Source organism: Diceros bicornis, chromosome 5, assembly GCF_020826845.1.
Source record: "Diceros bicornis minor isolate mBicDic1 chromosome 5, mDicBic1.mat.cur, whole genome shotgun sequence".
NCBI classification, from domain to species: Eukaryota; Metazoa; Chordata; class Mammalia; order Perissodactyla; family Rhinocerotidae; genus Diceros; species Diceros bicornis.
In genome coordinates, this window is record NC_080744.1 from 40872987 (window position 1) to 40893799 (window position 20813).

Genomic DNA, 20813 nt, shown 5'->3' on the forward strand with positions numbered 1-20813 from the left:
AAGAAAAAATAAACAAGTGGGACTTCATCAGAGTAAAGAGCTTCTGCAAGGTGAAATCAGGAACAAAACGAAAAGACAACCCACCAACTGGGAGAAAATATTTGCAAGTCATATATCCAACAAGGGGTTAATCTCCATAATATATAAAGAACTCACACAACTGAACAACAAAAAAAACAAACAAACTGATCAAAAAATGGGCAGAGGATATGAACAGATCTTTTCCCCAAGAAGATATACAGATGGCCAATAGGCACATGAAAAGATGTTCAATATCACTGATCGTCAGGGAAATGCAAATCAAAACTACACTAAGATATCACCTTACACCCATTAGAATGGCTATAATCATCAAGACAAAAAATAACAAATGTTGGGGAGGATGTGGAGAAAAGGGAACCCTAATCCACTGCTGGTGGGAATGCAAACTGGTGCAGCCAGTATGGAGATTTCTCAAAAGATTAAAAATAGAAATACCATATGACCCAGCTATCTCACTACTGGGTATTTATCCAAAGAACTTGAAATCAACAATTCAAAGAGACTTATGCAGGGCCCGCCCCGTGGCTTAGCGGTTAAGTGTGCGCGCTCCACTGCTGGCGGCCCGGGTTCGGATCCCAGGTGCGCACCAACGCACCGCTTCTCCGGCCATGCTGAGGCCGCATCCCACATATAGCAACTAGAAGGATGTGCAGCTATGACATACAACTATCTACTGGGGCTTTGGGGGAAAAAATAAATAAATAAATAAAATTATAAAAAAACAACAACAAAGAGACTGATGCACCCCTATGTTCAATGCAGCATTATTCACTATAGCCAAGAAGTGAAAGCAACCCAAGTGCCCAGCGACTGATGACTGGATAAAGAAGATGTGGTGTATATATACACAATGGAATACTACTCAGCCATAAAAAAAAAAAAAGACAAAATTGTCCCATTCACAACAACATGGATGGACCTTGAGGGTATTATGTTAAGAGAAATAACCCAGACAGAGAAAGACAAACACCATATGATTTCACTCATATGTGGAAGATAAACTAACACACAAAGAGAACGGTTTAGAGTTACCAGAAGGGAAGGGGGTTGGGGTGTGGGCACAAGGGGTGAAAGGGACATATTTATGTGGTGACTGACAAATAATAATGTACAACTGAAATTTCACAATGTTATAAATTATTATTACCTCAATAAAAACAAAAACAAACACAACAATGTATAATAGCCAGAATAAAGATAAAAAGAATCTATTCTGAACTGACTATGCTAAGACCACATCTGGAATCTGTTTCAGTTTAGGGTGTCATATTTTATAAGGCATAAACTGAGATATACCCAGAAGATAATATCCAGGATGATAAGGGGTCTAGAAACCATGTGATATGTTGCTGTTAAGCGGTTGGCCTGAGAAAGATGGAGCTAGTCATCAGAACAGAGAAAGCTGTCTCCAACTTAAGTGGAGCAGCACTCACCCTTAGGAGCTGAACTAACCTGGATAAACGGAAAAAAGGAAGCATGAAGAGCTCTGTAGGGCTTGCTCTGCTCTGGATCTTGAAAAAGATAGAGAAAAGGAGAAGTTTCTGATGTTTCTATCTTGTTTAGCTCAGCTTACCAAAACAGGAGATCAAAGAGGGATTTAGAATAGACTCCTAGGGCCGGCCCGGGGTTCAGATCCTGGGCGCGCACCGACGCACCGCTTCTCCAGCCATGCTGAGGCCGCGTCCCACATACAGCAACTAGAAGGATGTGCAACTACGACATACAACTATCTACTGGGGCTTCGGGGGAAAAAAAGGAGGAGGATTGGCAATAGATGTTAGCTCAGAGCCGGTCTTCCTCAGCAAAAAGAGGAGGATTAGCACGGATGTTAGCTCAAGGCTGATCTTCCTCACAAACAAAACAAAACAAAACAAAAAGAATAGAGTTCTAGCCAAGAAGGGCCTGGTATACCTTGGTATACATTTGGCTGTTATAGCTAGTGTCCTATCTGTCAGGAACCTCAAATGAATGAGGACATATGGTCCAATGAAGAAGAGGTAAGAATAAGATAACCAGGAGACAGATGAGTAACACCTAACTCTGATGAGGTTTTTAAGTGATCATATATATAGACATGCATCACTTAACATTGGGGATATGTTCTGAGAAATGCATCGTTAAGTGATTTCATCATTGTGTGAACATCATAGTGTACTTACACAAACCTAAACGGTATAGCCTACTACACACCTAGGCTATAGGATACTAATCTTATGGGACCACCATCATATATGCAGTCTGTCATTGACTGAAACGTCATTATGTGGCGCATGTCTATAAATTACTCGGCACAGTGGTAGGTACACAGCAGATGCTCAATCAACATTAGTTGCATGAGACAAAGCAATTAAGAAGATTCAATTCATCTTCTCTATGAACTGAATACTCATGTTTGCATCTTTTTTTTTTTTATTTTTCCCCCAAAGCCCCAGTAGATAGCTGTATGTCACAGCTGCACATCCTTCTAGTTCCTGTATGTGGGACGCGGCCTCAGCATGGCCGGAGAAGCGGTGCGTCGGTGCGCCGGTGCGCGCCCGGGATCCGAACCCGGGCCGCCAGCAGCGGAGCGCGCGCACTTAACCGCTAAGCCACGGGGCCAGCCCATGTTTGCATCTTTAAGACATCTAACATATGAACAGCTGAGCGACAGCGAAAGTGAATCAAAGCTAGAAGGGACAGGACTTGATTAACCATTTTAAGAATTCAATTACCATTGTTCCCCACCCTTAAATAAGCCTACATATTTTACCTCAGAAGCTGTTTATTTAGCGTAGAACTTCTGAATAGAATTTCTCTTCTAAAGCAAAGCTTTGTTTTATTTTGGACTTTTTTTATTATTAATCAACAAATATTAGGTTGCTTTTTTTCCCAAAGAGTTAATAAGAACAACTCTTCTCTCTCTAAAGACCAAAGCTGTCTCATTGCAACATTAGCAATGTTCAGCAGATTCCTATCAAATATCAGAATTTTGGTATTTATCATTCTCATGTTAGCATCGGTCAAATGAATGATGCTAAAATCACAGTCACTTCCCCCCAGGTTTACATATTATATTTATATTTATATATATATATAGTTATAACTATATAGTTTTAGTTGACAAGATTTGCTGATTAAGATCAATGTAGAACAGCAGGTAAAAAACAAAGCCTTAATTGCAACACATTCTGCAAAAAGTGTTTCCCACTCCTACCAAGTTCCTAAGTCCTTAGACATAAATCAACAGAAAAATCAACTACATAAAGAGGTATACTAATGTCCCAAGAAACAATAAAGAAGGAATCTTCAGTACCAGAAAAGAGCTTTTAGAAGACAAGTGAAATCCAATAACCTGTAAGAAGGGCCACACCTCTCTTTCCTCATTAGTTCCAGCTACACAATTCTACTCTGGTCACTATACTCCCGATTTAAAAACTGATGCTAAGAAATCAAATTTTAGCAGAAAAAGCCTAGATAAAATTAATCCAAAGTGAAACAGGAAATAATAAATCTCCACATTTAACAAAATTCTAACCATTCTGTTCTGAGTGTAGATTTGTCTGTGGAGCAACTGGAATCAAATCCAACTGGATTCTCAGGCCCTTGTTCCACCAAGGTTAAAGATCACCAGCATCTTGGCCCCTCTACTTTAAGATATTCTAATAAAACAGGAAGGCAATACGATGCCAACAATAAATTTAGTAATTGCTGGGCCATTACCATACCACTTTTGGAATCACACAAAGTGCATTTCACCTAACAAGCTTCTGATATAACAGAGGATATGACCTAGGCTATGGGATTCCCAAGAATATCAACAAGCTCACATCTAATAATCAGAACACCCAATAAAAGCATTGACATGTTTCTTCTAAATATTTCTGTCAATAAAGAACACAGAAATTATGCTGCAAATAACAGTTTTAGAAATATACCTGCTGACAAACAAAACATTATCACATTCTCTAATTACAAAATCACTTAATTCTAGAGATGAAAGATACCACACCTCATAATGAAAATTCAAGTTTATTTCATTGTCATTACTTATTTCCCTATGCTAAATATAAGAATCATATATTCCAAACAAAACACTCTTTAATTATTTAAATAGAGAAGAAATACTCTGTAACTCAAAAAGTTTTTTTCTGCTTCAGTACTGTTCTAAGAGATTACGGGGTAAAGAAATTATGGGAAAATCTTAATTCCATCAAATCCAACAAAGTTCAAATTTGGGATGCTGAGCATCTCAGTTTTGCCCTATGGGAAACTAAAAGGAAATAAAAAGTCTGTTAAAAGTAAACATTATCACTACTAAGAAAAAGGGAATAATCTTAGAAATATAGAATGATGTTTTTTCATAAATTTATGAAGACTGAATCATTTCAAATTGAGAGAACTGGCAGATAAAGACAAAAATCTCTATCTATAAAATATTTAATAAAATTTCTCATGACATCCCCTTTATGAATCCATCTAGAATATGTCACAGTCCCTCAGATAAAAAAGTAAGCTCAAGTTCACAAAATAGTAGCAGTATATTCTAGACTTTGGTACCAACCATTTTGTGAATCAATATAGCCCAAAAGATGCTACAAAAATAATGCTCGCCTGATGGGTGTGGAGGGGGGATCCTGGTTTTGAGCCTCATCCTCTTGCCGGGCTTCACAGACACAGCTAAACACAGACATGGTTTTCTGGGAACTAAGATGATAAAATAAAGCAATATACTGTGTTAGTTTTAAAAGGAAAAGTACCACTGGAGATTATCCTTTTAGGCAAAGAGGGAATAAAATCCTTTCTCTGCATCCCAAACTCCAAACCACCTTACACCAAAATGCAAAGTCCTCATATTTGTTTAAAATTAGTATAATAAAAAACTCAAGGAAGATTCACAAGAAATAAGGTGGACAGAGGACTATACTAAATACAATAAGATAATATCAGCAAAGTCCAGAATATAGAAAACTCTATAATAAACAACCCAGTTTATTCAACAAATAAATTGCCAGGTGGGAAAAAAGAGGAGGGGCCCCCTATACATTAAAAGAGATTTAAACTAAGAAACATATCAATTAAATGCAACGTGTGCACCTTGTTTGGATCTTGATTCAAACCAACTGTAGAAAAACATTTATGAGGGCCAGCCAGGTGGCACAGTGGTTAAGGTTGTGCATTCCCCTTCAGTGGCCCAGGGTTCCCAGGTTCGGATCCTGGGCGCAGACCTACTCACCGCTCATTGAGCCATGCTGAGGCTGCGTCCCACATAGAGGAACTAGAAGGACTAGGATATACAACTATGTACTGCGGCTTTGGGGAGGGGAAAAAAAAAAAAGAAAGAGGAAGACTAGCAACAGATGTTAGCTCAGGAACAATCTTCCTCAAAATAAGAAGAGATGGCATTATCTTGGGCTGAAGATGACCTGAATATGAGTAGAAACTCATAAAAAAAAAAACACATTTATGAGGCAATCAGAGAAATCTGAACATTGAATATTTGATGACATTAAGGAATCAGTGGCAATTTTTTTTGTGTGTGTGTGAGGAAGATCAGTCCTGAGCTAACATCCATGCCAGTCCTCCTCTTTTTGCTGAGGAAGACTGGCCCTGGGCTAACATCCATGCCTGTCTTCCTCCACTTTTAAAATTGGCACTGATAGGCCGGCCCCCGTGGCGTAGCGGTTACGTGTGCGTGCCCCGCTGCTGGCGGCCCGGGTTCAGATCCCGGGCGCGCACCAACGCACCGCTTGTCAGGCCATGCTGTGGAGGCGTCCCACATAAAGTGGAGGAAGACGGGCACGGATGTTAGCCCAGGGCCAGTCTTCCTCAGCAAAAAGAGGAGGACTGGCATGGATGTTAGCTCAGGACTGATCTTCCTCACAAAAAAAAAAAACCAAAAACAAAAAGCATGATAATAGTATAGTGGTTAAGTTCAAAATAAAAATTCTCATCTTTTAATAGCATGGAAATATTTACAGATAAAATAATATAACCCTGGAATTAGCTTCAAAGTAATCCAGTAGGGAGGAGAGTCCTAGAAGTGTTTATAAACGAATCAAGACCGGCCATGAGTTGGTAATTTTTACATTGGGTGATGAATACATAGTGGTTCATTACAATATGCTCTGCCTTTGTATATACTTGAAACCTTCAATAATGAGATGTTTGAGAGAGAAATAAGATGACAACAAGTAATCTGAACAGAGCCCAATTACAGACAACACTTAAAAACAGAGTGGTACTGCTTCACCTAGATGCAGAGGAAACAATGATCATTTAAAATATTCTAACAGGGCTGGCCCCGTGGCTTGGTGGTTAAGTGCGCGCGCTCCGATGCTGGTGGCCCGGGTTCGGATCCCGGGCACGCACCAAGGCACCACTTCTCCCTCCATCCTGAGGCCGAGTCCCACATACAGCAACTAGAAGGATGTGCAGCTATGACATGCAACTATCTACTGGGGCTTTGGGGGGAAAAAATAAATAAATAAAATCTTTAAAAAATAAAATAAAATAAAATATTCTAACAGAGGTTACTTTAAATGATTTCTTATGGTGAACTCAATGGTAAAGTGAATAGTTAAACATCTTTAAAATCTAGATTCTCATACAAAATTTGCTTCACAACATTACCAATGAATTTCACCTCATTCTGTGATCCACCAATCCAACCCACCGCCTCAAGTTTTTCCTTATTTTTCCATCCCTACATCCTGCCCAAAGGATTCGGGAAGCTTCAGCAGCATATTCTGTTCCCTCTTAATGGGCACATGTATAGACTAACAACAAGCTGTGTCTGGTATATAATTCTGTTAAAACCAAAGAGATCAAGTATAAACTCCATTTTCTTCAACTTATAAGACTACGTATCATTAAAGAGTTTTCAACTGAGTAAGGACCCTAAGGTACTTATCTTTCAGATTAAATACGCAAAAGCCCAGGGAAGAACTAATCTAAGACATAGCTAAGTACAGATCAAAGGATTTAGACAGGTGTCAGAAACTTGCAACTAAGGGTCGAATTTAGTCCACAGACATTTTTATTCTACCTACCAAGCAGGAAATTTTATTTTAAAAAATCTAGATTTCTCTCTAAAAATTTAAAGATTTGGCAACGGTAAGTTTGCATTCTTGCATAGTAACAATTGGCTAGAGCTGAACAGGAGCTATGCCCCTCCTTTTAAATGGGGCACACGTTCAGCTGGCCATTGTCCTCAACACTTGCTGCTCTTGACCTAGCGTGCTTTACTTTTTTTTTATTTATTTTATTTTTTCCCCCAAAGCCCCAGTAGATAGTTGTATGTCATAGCTGCACATCCTTCTAGTTGCTGTATGTGGGACGCGGCCTCAGCATGGCCAGAGAAGCTGTGCGTCAGTGCACACCCGGGATCCGAACCCGGGCCGCCAGCAGCGGAGCGCACGGCGTGCTTTACTTATTAACAGCACCTGCCCAGCCTAATTTAAGAATTCCTCGGGCTGGCCCCGTGGCTTAGCGGTTAAGTGCGCACGCTCAGCTACTGGCAGCCCGGGGTTCGAATCCCGGGCGTGCACCAACGCACCGCTTCTCCGGCCATGCTGAGGCCATGTCCCACATACAGCAACTAGAAGGATGTGCAGCTATGACATACAACTATCTACTGGGGCTTTGGGGGAAAAAAAAAGGAGGAGGATTGGCAATAGATGTTAGCTCAGAGCCAGTCTTCCTCAGCAAAAAGAGGAGAATTAGCATGGATGTTAGCTCAGGGCTGATCTTCCTCACACACACACAAAAAAATAAAATAAAATAAAATAAATCATAAAAAAAAAAAAAAAGAATTCCTCATCTATATTTCACGAACTGCTGCTAGAATTTTCATGTTAGATGACTCATGCCAGAAACCAACGAAACAACTCTACTCTAAAAGCCACCAGATGGCAAAGCTTACCACCAGAGTCTCAGGATGGGGTCATACTCATCCTCAAAGCATTACACCATTCATGACAAAGCAAAAGTAACAGTTCAACCCAGCAGTTAATTTGGCAGGCAGAAGAGAAAATGGCCTGAGGCTGCAGCTGAGTTGGGGAATCTCAGAAAGAACAAGGCCTAAGGCTATCTCTTGTTAAACCCTCTATTTCCTCACCAATAGCAGCAACAATCTCAGTGCCACCAACAGACAAACAAAAAAGGGCATTCCCACACGAACAAAAGGGAGAAAGGGAAACACCTTTAAATATCTAGTTCTAAGTATAGCAAAAGCTTTTTTAGACTTAAAGTATTAGTAAGAAAGCCTATGTTAGATTCAACACATTGCTAAATCCTTTATGCTGGAGTTTCATTTTAAGTTTTTTACTCTTGATAAATCATCTTCCCCTTATTACCAGTGGTTTTGTATATTAAACTCCTCTAAATAGCAACCCGCTCTGGTTACCTGGCAACAGCCTCAGCAACAGCAGCAGATTCAGTTTTTCTTTCACCAGTTGCAGGCTCTGAATACAAACAAAAGCAAGGAGAGAAAGGAAAGAGAGACAGAATTCAGTTAGCATCACACCTAGAAACCTTCTCTAAAAACCTGCTCTACTAGTATTTGCAACAAATAACAAAAAGAAATGGGTAAGAATAATCAGTGAACATAAAAAGATTTCTTATAATTTAATGGTACAAGTTTTTTTCATGTCCACCAATCAATTTCCTTTCAAACTTCCTACAGAAGACTAATCAGTTTATCCAGAAATACAATATAATGAACTACTAAGCAGTAACATTTAAAAATGAAAATGAAATTCTCCTGAATCTCAACTCTTCTCTTCTCATACAAGTAAAAAAATTATGTAGTAAGAAAATACAAAATTAAAAAAAAATTTTTTAATTATAAAAACTAAAAAACAAATTTAAAATAAACAAAACAGAAAAAAGTTTAATAAAAAATTATGTAGGAAAATGTCTTGGGTTGGTGCACAAATTTTAAATAGTGTGCAGTTTTAAGAGAAATCATACATAGAAGGTACTCAAGTTCTTCCCAAAGTGCTTTTGGGACAGATATTTGAAAAATAAAACACATTTTCAAGAAAGAGTCTAGGGTAATTCTTCAGCAAAGAATTAAGGATGATAGTGAAAAGAATCCCATCTTCTCAAAGCAATGTGACTAAGGCCAAGAGATTAAAATTTATTCATTTACAATTTATTCCAGCCTTATAGAAAATAACAAATATTTTTAAATATTTCTCAAATATTCAATGACCCAACATAATCTCAACAGTCCATCAAGGAGGCAGCTGAAGTTTAGTGGTTAGAGCCCTGGCTCTGAAACAGAACCTTGGCTCAGGCCCTGGCTCCAGCACTTAGTAGTCCAACCAGGGAGTAAAGTCCATCTTCTGAGTCAGTTTCCTCATCTACAAGACAGAGATAAAACAGGACCAAACTCACACGTTTCTTGTGAGGATGAAATGAGGAAAACTGAGAGTACAGTGCCTGATATTGTGGTCCTAGTATCAGGAAAGGTAGTAATATTTACTGATATGATCATCCTTAACATTTAGCTCCATTTAAGGTCTTCCCAACTGTAATTCCAAATCTAAAGATTCAAGGCTACCAGAAAATCTCTTGATAAGCCCTACTTGACTTCAGAGAAAATGATAAGGAGGGAAACATGTAATACTTTTAATTTCTACTGAGATTCTAAGATTCAAATCAATAAGCACTGAGATACAGAATACTATTATAATTTGGAACTGGACTTCTGGTTCTTGGGACTACTTTGAATTCAGGCCACTCCATTTACTAGCTGTGTGACTCTAGGGAAGGTGTTCACCCTTCCCGTGCCTCAGTTTCCTCATGTGTAAAATGAAGATAATAATAGGGATCTACTTACAGGTTTGTTATGAGATTTAATGCGCTGTACATGTAAAAACGTGGCATAAGAACTCAAAATATATTAGTTGAAATTCTTCTTTGGTCTCAGAATGAGAAGTCTCTCTTATTCAAGTCCACCCACTCTAATCTGTGGTCTTTGAAAGCTTCCCCTCTGAACCTCCTCAGGGCCCTGATCCATCATCAACTGTTTCCCCTAGTCCTTCATTTTTAACCCATCTCTCTTCTGGAGGTTTCCTTTCAGAATATAAACCTGCTTAAGCCTCTCTCAGCCTAAAAATGAAAAAAATCTCCTTCAATCCTGCATTTCCCTCTAACTTGCCATATTTTTTCTTCCTTTCTCATATAAACTTATCAAAAGTAGAAGACATTTGCTGCCTCTTCTCCTTCCCATCACTCCTCATTACCTTCAGTATAACTCCCAACGAACCACTATACTGAATTAGTTCTTGCCAGAGTCACCAAATGGATCCTAAATGCCAAATCCAATGTACATTTCCAGACATATCTTACTAGACTTCACTTCTGTGTCTGACATTATCTTCTTGTAACTGTCCTCCCCATAGACTTCCATGGCTTCATAGTCTCCTAGTCCTCTTCTCTGAATGTTTTTTTACAATCTCTTTTATAGGACTTCTTCCTCTTCTAACTCCATTAAACAGCATTTATAACTACCTAGTGGAAAAATTATAAACTTTGGAGTCAGAGAGATCTGATTCAAACTCCAGCTCTACCTCTTACCAATCATTGCGACCTTAGGTATGTGACTTAAAAACTTCTCAGTCTCAGTTTTCTCATCAATCAAGTGGAAATAAGGATATCTACTTTGGAGTGCTATCACGAAAGGTAAATGCAGATGTAGAATCATTCTGTATTTTTTCCTCCCCCTTCCTTCTATATTCAACTGGTCCCAAGGTTCTCTCTATTCTACTAGTCACCTCTCAAATTCACTCCCTCATCTCCATCCCCACTACTAATACCCTACTTCCAGGTTAAAGACTGAGTTTGCCAGGCAGGAGAACAGGAAATGGGAAAGGCAAGGAAAGGAATGATGCACAAAGGCCCAAAGTTTTGAAACACTCAGTTGATCCCTTTTAAAACTCAACTCTGATCATATTACTCCCTTGCCTACAATTCTTCAGCTTCTCAACATGATGTAAAAGGCCTTTCAAAATCTGGTCCCTACTTTGCAGCCGCTCCCTTGTACCTCCTCTACATTCTAGCCATACCAAACAACTTGCAATTAATGTGGGAAGGAGTCAACATAAACCTACAATGTGAATCCACAATCCTCAATTTTCTATTCTCTTCTAAACTGTTTCTGAATATGGAAACCAATTACCTTATATAGGCACAGGTTTAATACAGAGATACAAGCAGCACCATAGAGATTATAAAATGGAGCATCTTCAGTAACATGACAGTGACTGGCCGAAAACAAATAATTAATTATATGAGAATAAAACTTTACAAATACATTAATAATTATAAAAGTATCAATCATTATAACTAGAAGAAAGATAATTAATACTTCCCAAGTGATCTGGAGCTACTAATTACCCAAGATTAACATAAAATAAAACTTACTTTCCAGACTAAACTGCAAAGACTCTTCACTCGCCTCAGTGTCAGGACTGACCAGTTTCATTCTTAGACACAATTTATCATCCATTTCTGGGGTAGCCCCAGAATCTCCTTTTTCATTGCCAAGTATGGGATCGTTGGTCTCCACCATGCTTTCAGACATGACATCACTGGTTGCTGTGGTGCTTTCTGGATAGTTGCTAATACCTGAAAGAAGGGAGGCAGGAGGAAGAAAGAAAGAACACTAAAATACAAACATGAAAAACAATAATTCAAGGTCATCAATTTGCCTGTTTGGCTCCACAGCTCTGTAGGATTGAAGGGGGTTCCTAGGATAAATCCTGTCACAGTATCAACAACTACACACTAGTATTGACACCTGGTCTTAAGAGGAGCAACAGGATTCAGTTCCACTTCTGCATCTGGACAAAGGATGCTGCATGAGCCCTCAGCCAACCCACATCTGTCAGCATCAGGCATAGGTAGCAGGAGACTCCAGACGGCATGACTGTTACCTCCCAGCACTGACTAGAGAAAACAAATAGGTTAATGTAGAAGACTACCGGCTGCTTCAGGGAAGGAGGATCTAAGTTTTCTTGGCCTGTCAAGCAGCAGACTGATTAGCCTGGGTAGTGAATAGTACTTCTACCCTACCTGCTGTCCCTTCCTTATAAAACAGCTCTACATCATTGCTTAGCACTCAGATTTTATTGCCCTGCATAATGGAATAAAATCCTTATAAATATTCTCTTTCTTCCTTCCTTCTACTCTTTCTCTCTTCTCATCACCACTCAACATCGCCTGGGAGTAAGCTCATGGAATCGGACACTATAGACTCATTCTTCCTAAGACAAAAATCAACCTTATCAGGCAGGCCCAACTTCTCAGATCTAAAAGAATCACTTGCATAAAGAATGATATCTCAGAAATTCTGCTTTAAATATCATTACATTTTAGTCACTCACCAATAGGAGTACTGTGTCTCTTGGGCTCTAGTTTTAGATGCCCAATAAGAGGTGGAGTTGCACCAGTCAATGGTGGGATAATATCACCTTCTTTAGGCAAAGTGAAATGAAATGGAGTTTCTAGAGGAAAAAAAAAACAATAATAAACATAAAGGAAACCAAAAGAGAAGTCTAAAAAAAGCAAAAGTGAGGAGAACTGCAAGAAATATTTTAATTATTCTTTTCCTTTGCTCCCAAATTCTGCCTCACTCCCAAGCCACCTTACCAGGCCTCGCAACCAATTTCCTACTATTCTCTCTGCTCTCTTTACAGCCATCAACAACAGGACTGACACAAAGTAGACAAGCAGAGGACAGGCAAATAGAGGAAGCCCGAAGTTTGGAGGCCCTGAGGAACATGGGATCAAAAGGAACATAGAAACATCTGAGCCCCAAGATAGCACATTTGGGGATACTCAGTGATACAAATTTGGATAGTTTCAAGTCTAGACATTTTAATTTTGTGCAATGCTAACCCACAGAGTTCACTTATAAGCTTTAGCAATCTGTAACATTGTCTAGATTAAAGTCTGATGTTAATACTTATAATTTACAAGCTACTCAAAGAGGTGACAAAGGATCTCATGGGCCAAAGGACTTCAAAATACTCACTGGTGCTAACATAGAAATCTACGTGTTTCATGGTTCAGCAGTACTGACTGGCATTCATTCTAGGCCACAGTAGTAATGTTCATATCTAAATCTCTGCACAAAGGTAAATCTCACATATACAAGCATCCTCAGTGTACACATTTTGGTTAGTCATTATTAAACTAATATAAATATTAACATAAACATAAATCAAGTTATAAAATTTTTCTTTTTAACTAAGTCTTACTTATAAATTTTTGCTAATCAGAACTAGCAAATTGCCAAAATCACATTTTCTGGTTTTCTAATTGTTCATCTCTTTTAATAAGACTAAGTTTGGGAGGAAAAAAGAGTTGTATCAGACTGCTCCTCTTCAAGCTAACATGAAAATTTGTACTTAACTGTCCTGAGATGGCTCAAAATAACTAGAATCTGGCATATCCAGTCACTACTCCGTGCAAAAATAGTTTGTCTAATTTGTTTTCTATCACCACTAAGCAATTCTCCAATTTTCAGCAGACACTGACTAGGTGTCCTACAAATTTAACTCAACTGTGACACTATCTACCTGGAGATAGTATCAGATCCCACAAGTTAAAGGCTCAGTCCTACAAGACTGCCCCCACTTCAGATGCCAATCGCAAGTCCAGGTTGTGACCTGTGCTTCTGACCAACTAGCTATACATCAGAGGTTCCCACGACCCCCTCCTCAGGTTCGATTAATTTGTGAGAGCCACTCACAGGACTCAGAGAAACATTTACTTACATTTAACAGTTTATTATAAACGACACACATGAATAGCCAGATGAAGGGGTACATAGGGTGAGGTGCAGAAGGGTCCTGATAGCAGGAGCTTCTGTCCAGTGGAATTGGGATGAGACACTCTCCTAGCTCTTTTACCAACCAAGAAGCTTATCAAATCTTTTTGTTCAAGAGTTTTCAGAGCTTTAATCTCCAGCCCCTCCCCTTCCAGGAAATCAGTGGGTGGGTCTGAAAGTTCCAACCCTTTAATCACTTGGTCTTTCTGGTGAAAGGCCCCATCCTGAGGCTATGTAGGGATCCCCACCCTAAATCACTCCATTAGCACAAACTCAGATGTAACTGAAAGGGCGTGTTATGAATAAGAAAAGATATTCCTATCACTTAGGAAATTACAGGGGTTTTAGGGGCTCTGTGCCAGGAACCGGATGAAGACCAAATATTTCTTATTATACCACATTTTCCTCTTTCATCTTTTTCCATTCTACTTCTATCCTTTGTCATCTTTAATATCAAGCACTTTGATACTTTTTTCTTCAAAATCACAAAACAACAACAAAAAACGTCTCTTACATCTGCATGTTAAGAGGGAACGAATTAGTAACCTGAAGGGATGAAAACAGAAAACGAAATGGACTTTAGAAATAAAGGATGAGGGCCAGCCCCATGGCTTAATGGTTAAGTACGCGCACTCCGCTGCTGACGGCCAGGGTTCAGATCCCAGGTGCGCACCGATGCACCGTTTGTCAGGCTATGCTGTGGCAGCATCCCATATAAAGTGGAGGAAGATGGGCAAGGACGTTAGCTCAGGGCCAGTCTTCCTCAGCAAAAAGAGGAGGATTGGCAGATGTTAGCGCAGGGCAGATCTTCCTCAAAAAAAAAAAAAGAAAGAAAGGATGAAAAGCACAGATGCTCAGCTAAAAGAACTGTGAATAGTGTAAGAATCTCAACATCGCATCTAAAGGGGAAAGAACTCCACTTTAGTTATAGAAAAAAGAGAAATGGTAGTAAGCATTCATTCTGGCAGCTCCTTAAAGAGCAAGTCCTTTAGGTTGATAAAGAAGAACTCAGAAGAGATATACACACTAAAAAACAAAAAACCTCACAAAGCACCATACATTCCAAAGATATATTTTACAGAATTTTTATTTCTGGAACAATCACTTGCACCGCGCTGCTTTCTTCTTTTTTTTTTCTTTTGAGGAAGACTGGCCCTGCACTAACATCTGTTGCCAATCTTCCTCTTTTTCTTTTTTCTCCCCAAAGTCCCAGTACCTAGTTAGTATCATAGCTGGCTGTACAGTTGTAGCTCTTCTATATGGGATGCCACCTCAGCATGGCCTGATGAGCGGTGAGCAGGTCCGCGCCCAGGATCCGAATGGGCGAACCCCAAGCCACGGAAGCAGAACGCAAGAACTGAACCCCCGGGCCAGCCCCTGCACTGCTCTCGACAGGAACCATCCCTAGTATTACGATTGACCATGCAGACTTTTGAAAATCTGTGTGAAATCTTTAAGTACATCCTTCTACATGACAAACCATAATATGTAAATGTAATATGCATTAATTACTGAAAATTATTTCCTTGTAACAGGGTTTACTTCGCACAGTACTAGACAAAACTTATGAAAGGTTATTTTAACACCATTGATCCAACCACAACACTACAACCTAACGGAAAATTGAGTCTTTCACAGGCAGCGCTGCCACTCTTATCTGGTCTTCAATGCCTCATTCCTGGATTATTACAACAGCCTACAAATTACTTTCTTTGCCTGAAGTCTCCCTCTTTCCCCAACTCCCAATTCTTTCTGCACACTACAACGAAAGCAACCTTCCCATGAAACATGACTTTGAACATGTTAGCTCCTGGTCAAAAACTTCAAGGTTTCCACTAGAAGATAAATTCCTAACCCTTCAGTCAGCATAACAGTCTACATTTCTAGTCTTTAATTATTCATATTCAGTGTCCTCCAAATGCTTTCCCATTTCTCTGCTTTTGTTCACTCATCTGAAAGACACCACTAATCAAGCCGAATTATCACCAAATCCTGCAAAATAATATTTTATCCTTTTAAATTTACTGAAATTTTCCACATATTCAATTCTTTCTCTAACATTTAGCACACCTACATTATTTAAATAACCAACCCCCTTTTCGCTTTCCCAGATTATCATGGGCTATCCTATTATATGCCAGTACACCAATCCCTGAAGAAAGATATGAATAAACAAAAGCAAACTTAATACCAATTGTCAAACCATCTGAATAGGGCATTTGATCTTACTACTAAGGACTTCAGAGAATTCATTAGTCCAAAGCAATATTTAAAACCCTTAATGTCAGAGGGATCTCTCTTACTCGAACTTTCTGTTATAATCTAAGCCCATTTTTTCTACTTTTGGTCTCAAGAGAAGAACTGGTCACTTCTTAACAACTGATTAAAAGCCATCTAATTAAAAATATAAGGATTTCTATACTAGGTGACACCATGCATAAACAGTCTACCCTAAGAGTCTGCCTCTGACATTAACTGCCTATTAGGATGATATTTCATAAAATAAGCCAACAAAGGTTAGAGCTGGAGCACGAAAGATATCCAGCTTCCCTGATCATTATTAACCTATTATAGTATACTATTTGTGGATTTAATTAAAGACTTACTAAACTTGTTACGATTTTTCACATCATCAACCCATCATAAATTTATTCTATACTTGAATAAGGTTGGGCTTCCAAGTACCATCTTTCTAAATTTGCTTTTTGGTCTCCCTAGACAGATGTCTGAAGAGGTCACCAAACTATTAACAGCGACACATTATCTATAAACGGAGACATTTAGAGTGATTCTCTCTTTTTCTCCCCCTATACTCTCCCTCTCCCCACTCTCTGTCTCTACTTTCCTGTATTATTTGAACATTTTTCACAATTAAGCATGTATCTTTTTTTAATCAATAAAGCTATTAACAGAAAACAGAACAAAAGTGCCCTTCTAACTTTAGCATGCAGAAATCTAAAGAACAAACTTGGTACTCAACCAATTCATACCGTTCATTCTGTCCTCCCAGACTTAAGAACCATTAACGTTTTAGGTTACTCTCATTTAAATTAGTCTCTTAAGGTTTAGCAACCAAACAACTATATATAATATATTTTTGTGTGTGTGAGGAAGATCGGCCCTGAGCTAACATCTGCCAATCCTCCTCTTTTTTTTTGGCTGAGGAAGACTGGCCCTGGGCTAACATCCATGCCCATCTTCCTCTACTTTATATGGGACGCCCCACAGCATGGCTTGACAAGTGGTGCATCAGTGCACGCCCAGGATCCGAACTGGCGAACCCTGAGCCGCCGCAGCGGAGCGCGCGCACCTAACCAATTGCGCCACCGGGCCGGCCCCCCAAACAACTCTATTTTAAATATAGAATAATTTTTTTCTGTTCTAGCAATATTCTTTTTTTTTTTTTTTTTTGTGAGGAAGATCAGCCCTGAGCTAACATCTGCAAATCCTCCTCTTTTTGCTGAGGAAGACTGGCCCTGGTCTAACATCTGTGCCCATCTTCCTCACTTTATACGGGATGCCATCACAGCATGACTTGACAAGCGGTGCATCCGCGCATGCCCGGGATCCGAACCAGCGAACCCCGGGCCGCCGCAGCTGAGCGCACGCACTTAACCGCTTGGCCACTGGGCCTGCCCCTAGCAATACTCTTTTGAATGATTTATTTTACTTTAGACTAATTCTCTAATAGTCCAGCCACTGTGTTCACTGCTTTTAGTTGTTTGCTCAAGAACAAAAATCTTGAAGTAAGCAGAAAATAACTTACTAGCATTTTCAATAACCTATATAAACATTAGTAAAATAAGTTTTACTACAGCAGTGTCTGTTAGGAAAAAGAGCTGGCTCTGCCAATTAACCGTATAAACAAGAATTCATGGAGAGTACGACTAACATAATAGAACTAATATCCCAATGCTTTAGGAGCTCCTTTTGCATACAATTGCTAAGATAATTAAAAAGTACTCCTAAGTAACCATATTAAAACAATCTGCAGGCCCTGATGCTTTCTTAGCCTAGGTCAATAACAGTATTTAGATGTACAGAGATAACAAAAATGTTCAATAATACAGAATATTAAGTCATTCAGGTAGTTCTTTATTATAATTCATCACAATCAGAGAAAATGCATTCTAGTTTCTTGTTTTTTAAAGCTCTTTTTTTTTTTTGAGAAAGATTGGTGCTGAGCTAACATCTGTTGCCAATCTTCCTCTTTTTCTTTTTCCTCCCCAAAGCCCCAGTACATAGTTGTATATCATAGTTGTAGAGTTGTAGCTTCTCTCATAGTTGTAGAGTTGTAGCTTTTCTATGTAGGACACCACCTCAACACGGCTTGATGAGCAGTGAGTAGGTTCGTGCCCAGGATCCAAACTGGCGAACCCCGGCCCGCCAAAGCAGAGAACACGAACTTAACCATGACGACACCGGGCTGGCCCCAGAGAAACTACATTATAGTTTTACAGGAGGAAAAAGCAGAGACTTGGGAATCAGGTGACCTAGGGTCTAGTCTCACCTCAATCTATTAACTAGCCACATGACTTTAGGAAGAGACTGAACTCAATAACCCCTAACCTCCTTTTCAGCTCTAACATTTCTTGTTCTGAAGAGGAAAACAAAAATTCCTGAGTATAATGAATAGGGGCAATTTTGAGAGTGAAAAAAAAGTACTGCTAATAACCACTCCTAGACAAGAGGTATAAACTGGGACTGTTCCAGGAACACTGAAAGGTATGATCACCCAAACTAATTGCTATGATGGTGCCCAATACCATTTCTCATTTCCATATCCCTAGAAGTTTGTTTTCTTAAGTTTGTATTTATCTTTTTGTTTTCAGAGTTTGTTTTGTTTTGTTTTTAAATTATACTAACGCTGGGCATTTAGAAAGTTTGAATTCTTTTCAGCTAATGTCATACATAATACTCTACAAATATTTCAGAACGTAATCCAAATTCTCATTCTGGACTTCATAAAATAAAGAACACAAACTAATATCTTTTCTAATCTAAGGTTTAAGATATATATAGATATAGATATAGATAGATAGATAGATATATAGATAGATAGATATAGATATGCTGAACCAAATTTAGAAACTTAGTGCCCATAAAGAGGAAACAATCAATAATGGCATACTCATTAACAGAGTTCTCAATAGGATTTTACTATGTAGGGTAATCAAAAAAGATCCTTATACTTCAAGGCAACTGCCAAAATATAAAAATAGGGAACAAGGTTGGGACTAAGTAGAAAACACCAGATTGGTGCAATTTCATGTTGATTATTCCTGAGTTAAAAAGCTGATAAACTTCAAATGATCTCTGATTCCACAAATGATTACAGCTACAAAAGAAATATACAACTCAAATTTTTAAATTTTAAGAAACTATTATTGGCTGTTCATAAACATAAACCCATAATTTTGGCCTGACATAAGCATGCAGTTTGCTCCTACCTTCCATTCCAAATTATAATTTGGTTGGAGACCCAGAACAATTTACAATCACACTTACCACTAGAGCTTTCACAGAAGCTTTGTGAGGCATGGGCAGGGCCCTTCTCCAGCTGCTGGGCCTCTACACCTGAGCCCATCTGCTTTGCATTAGCCATTTCTGAGTCTTCTGTTAATGAGTTATCTGTTTTCTCTTGAGGTTGGGTCTGCTGCATCTCCTGGTCAGGTCTCTGAGCATCATCTGCTCTCACTAAAGTCAAGGGGGACTGTGGAGAGTCCACCTCTAAAGGTTCCTTTTCTGCAGTCACTGATTTCAGATCTCCTTCATATTCTGCACTCTTTTCTTCCCGGGTATCTGCTCTATTCTCAGCACATGGTTCTATTTCTGGAGCATCATCCTCCCACAACTGGGAATCCGAGCATTTCTCCACTCCCTCTAAAGGTTCGGAAGCAACATCAACTCTGGGAGATGGTGCCTTCACATCTACAATGACAACACTAGAGTCCTCTGAAGTAGCTTCTTCCCATGCTTCCTGATCCTTATGTTCCAATTCTTGGTCAAGTACTGGAAGCTTTTGCGGGGAATCAATACTAATCACACTGGTTTCAACTTCCATAGCTTCCTGGCATTCTTCTTTTGGGCTTTCCTTTCGAAGACACAACCCTTGGGACTGAGTTTCAGTCAGAGAAAGGTGCAATGGGACATTGTCCATATTTTCTTCTTTGGGCTCCTCTCCTTGACTTTCATAAGGAGTCTCAGGGATTTCTTCCACCTCAGATCCTGAAGATGCCTCCTCTGGATGATGTTCTTTAATTTCCATAGCTTCCTCCTGATCTAACACACTAGAGAGTGCCTCAGATCGAGTAGCTGGAGAAGGAACTGCCTGACTCCCTGAATCACAAGTGAGATCAATACAAACGTCCTCTGCTACAGTCTCTTCTCTGCCTTTGCAACCAGTAGCTACAATACTAATGTCGTCTCTGGTTTCTGCATTATTCCCCTTTGTTTTATCATCATTCTGATTCAGTTCTACTTGCCCATCTTGTGCTGGATTCATCAGGATACTATCATTTTCAGCAGGAACACGTTTAGAATTGAGAACTGGAGACATGGGTTCAGTATCCTCAATCTGTGTATTTTCTCCATCTTCATCAATCCTATGAGAACTCAAGCTCTCCATCTTTGGGGACTGACTATACTCACTTGTAGAAAGCATCAACTTACAAGAATCCCCTGTCAAAGATAGCCCAAAATCCTCAGTGGAATTCTTTGGTTCAATCTCTGAAGTTTTAGAATACTCAACAGTCAAAGATGAACTGTGCAAATCACCTTTCTTCCCATCATTTGATCGTTCTTCCAAACTTGGCGATGGAATGAAAATGTCCTAAGGAAGAACACAGAGGCAAATCATCATTTGTTCATAATATTTCTTTTATATAATCCTCAAATTCATCTAAAATTTCTAAATCAATTATTCAAGAATTCAAGAACTCTAAGGCCATAA

The 20813-nt window shown here is 39.1% G+C and overlaps 1 protein-coding gene across 11 annotated transcripts in view; it reads right to left on the minus strand.

Annotated features, from left to right (window-relative positions):
• Positions 1-20813, minus strand: part of TP53BP1 (tumor protein p53 binding protein 1) — a 92413-nt gene that overhangs the window by 26361 nt on the left and 45239 nt on the right. For 6 of the 11 annotated variants that reach the window (XM_058541408.1, XM_058541412.1, XM_058541407.1 and 3 more), the window contains 5 exons: positions 19370-20693; positions 12414-12533; positions 11452-11655; positions 8426-8483; positions 4633-4725 (listed from right to left, as the gene is read on the minus strand). In XM_058541408.1, the coding sequence (XP_058397391.1) occupies positions 4633-4725; positions 8426-8483; positions 11452-11655; positions 12414-12533; positions 19370-20693 (1799 nt within the window). Of the gene's footprint in view, positions 1-4632; positions 4726-8425; positions 8484-11451; positions 11656-11827; positions 11948-12413; positions 12534-13808; positions 13936-19369; positions 20694-20813 lie in introns of those variants that run through there. The other 5 variants (XM_058541416.1, XM_058541411.1, XM_058541410.1 and 2 more) reach the window with 5 other exon arrangements.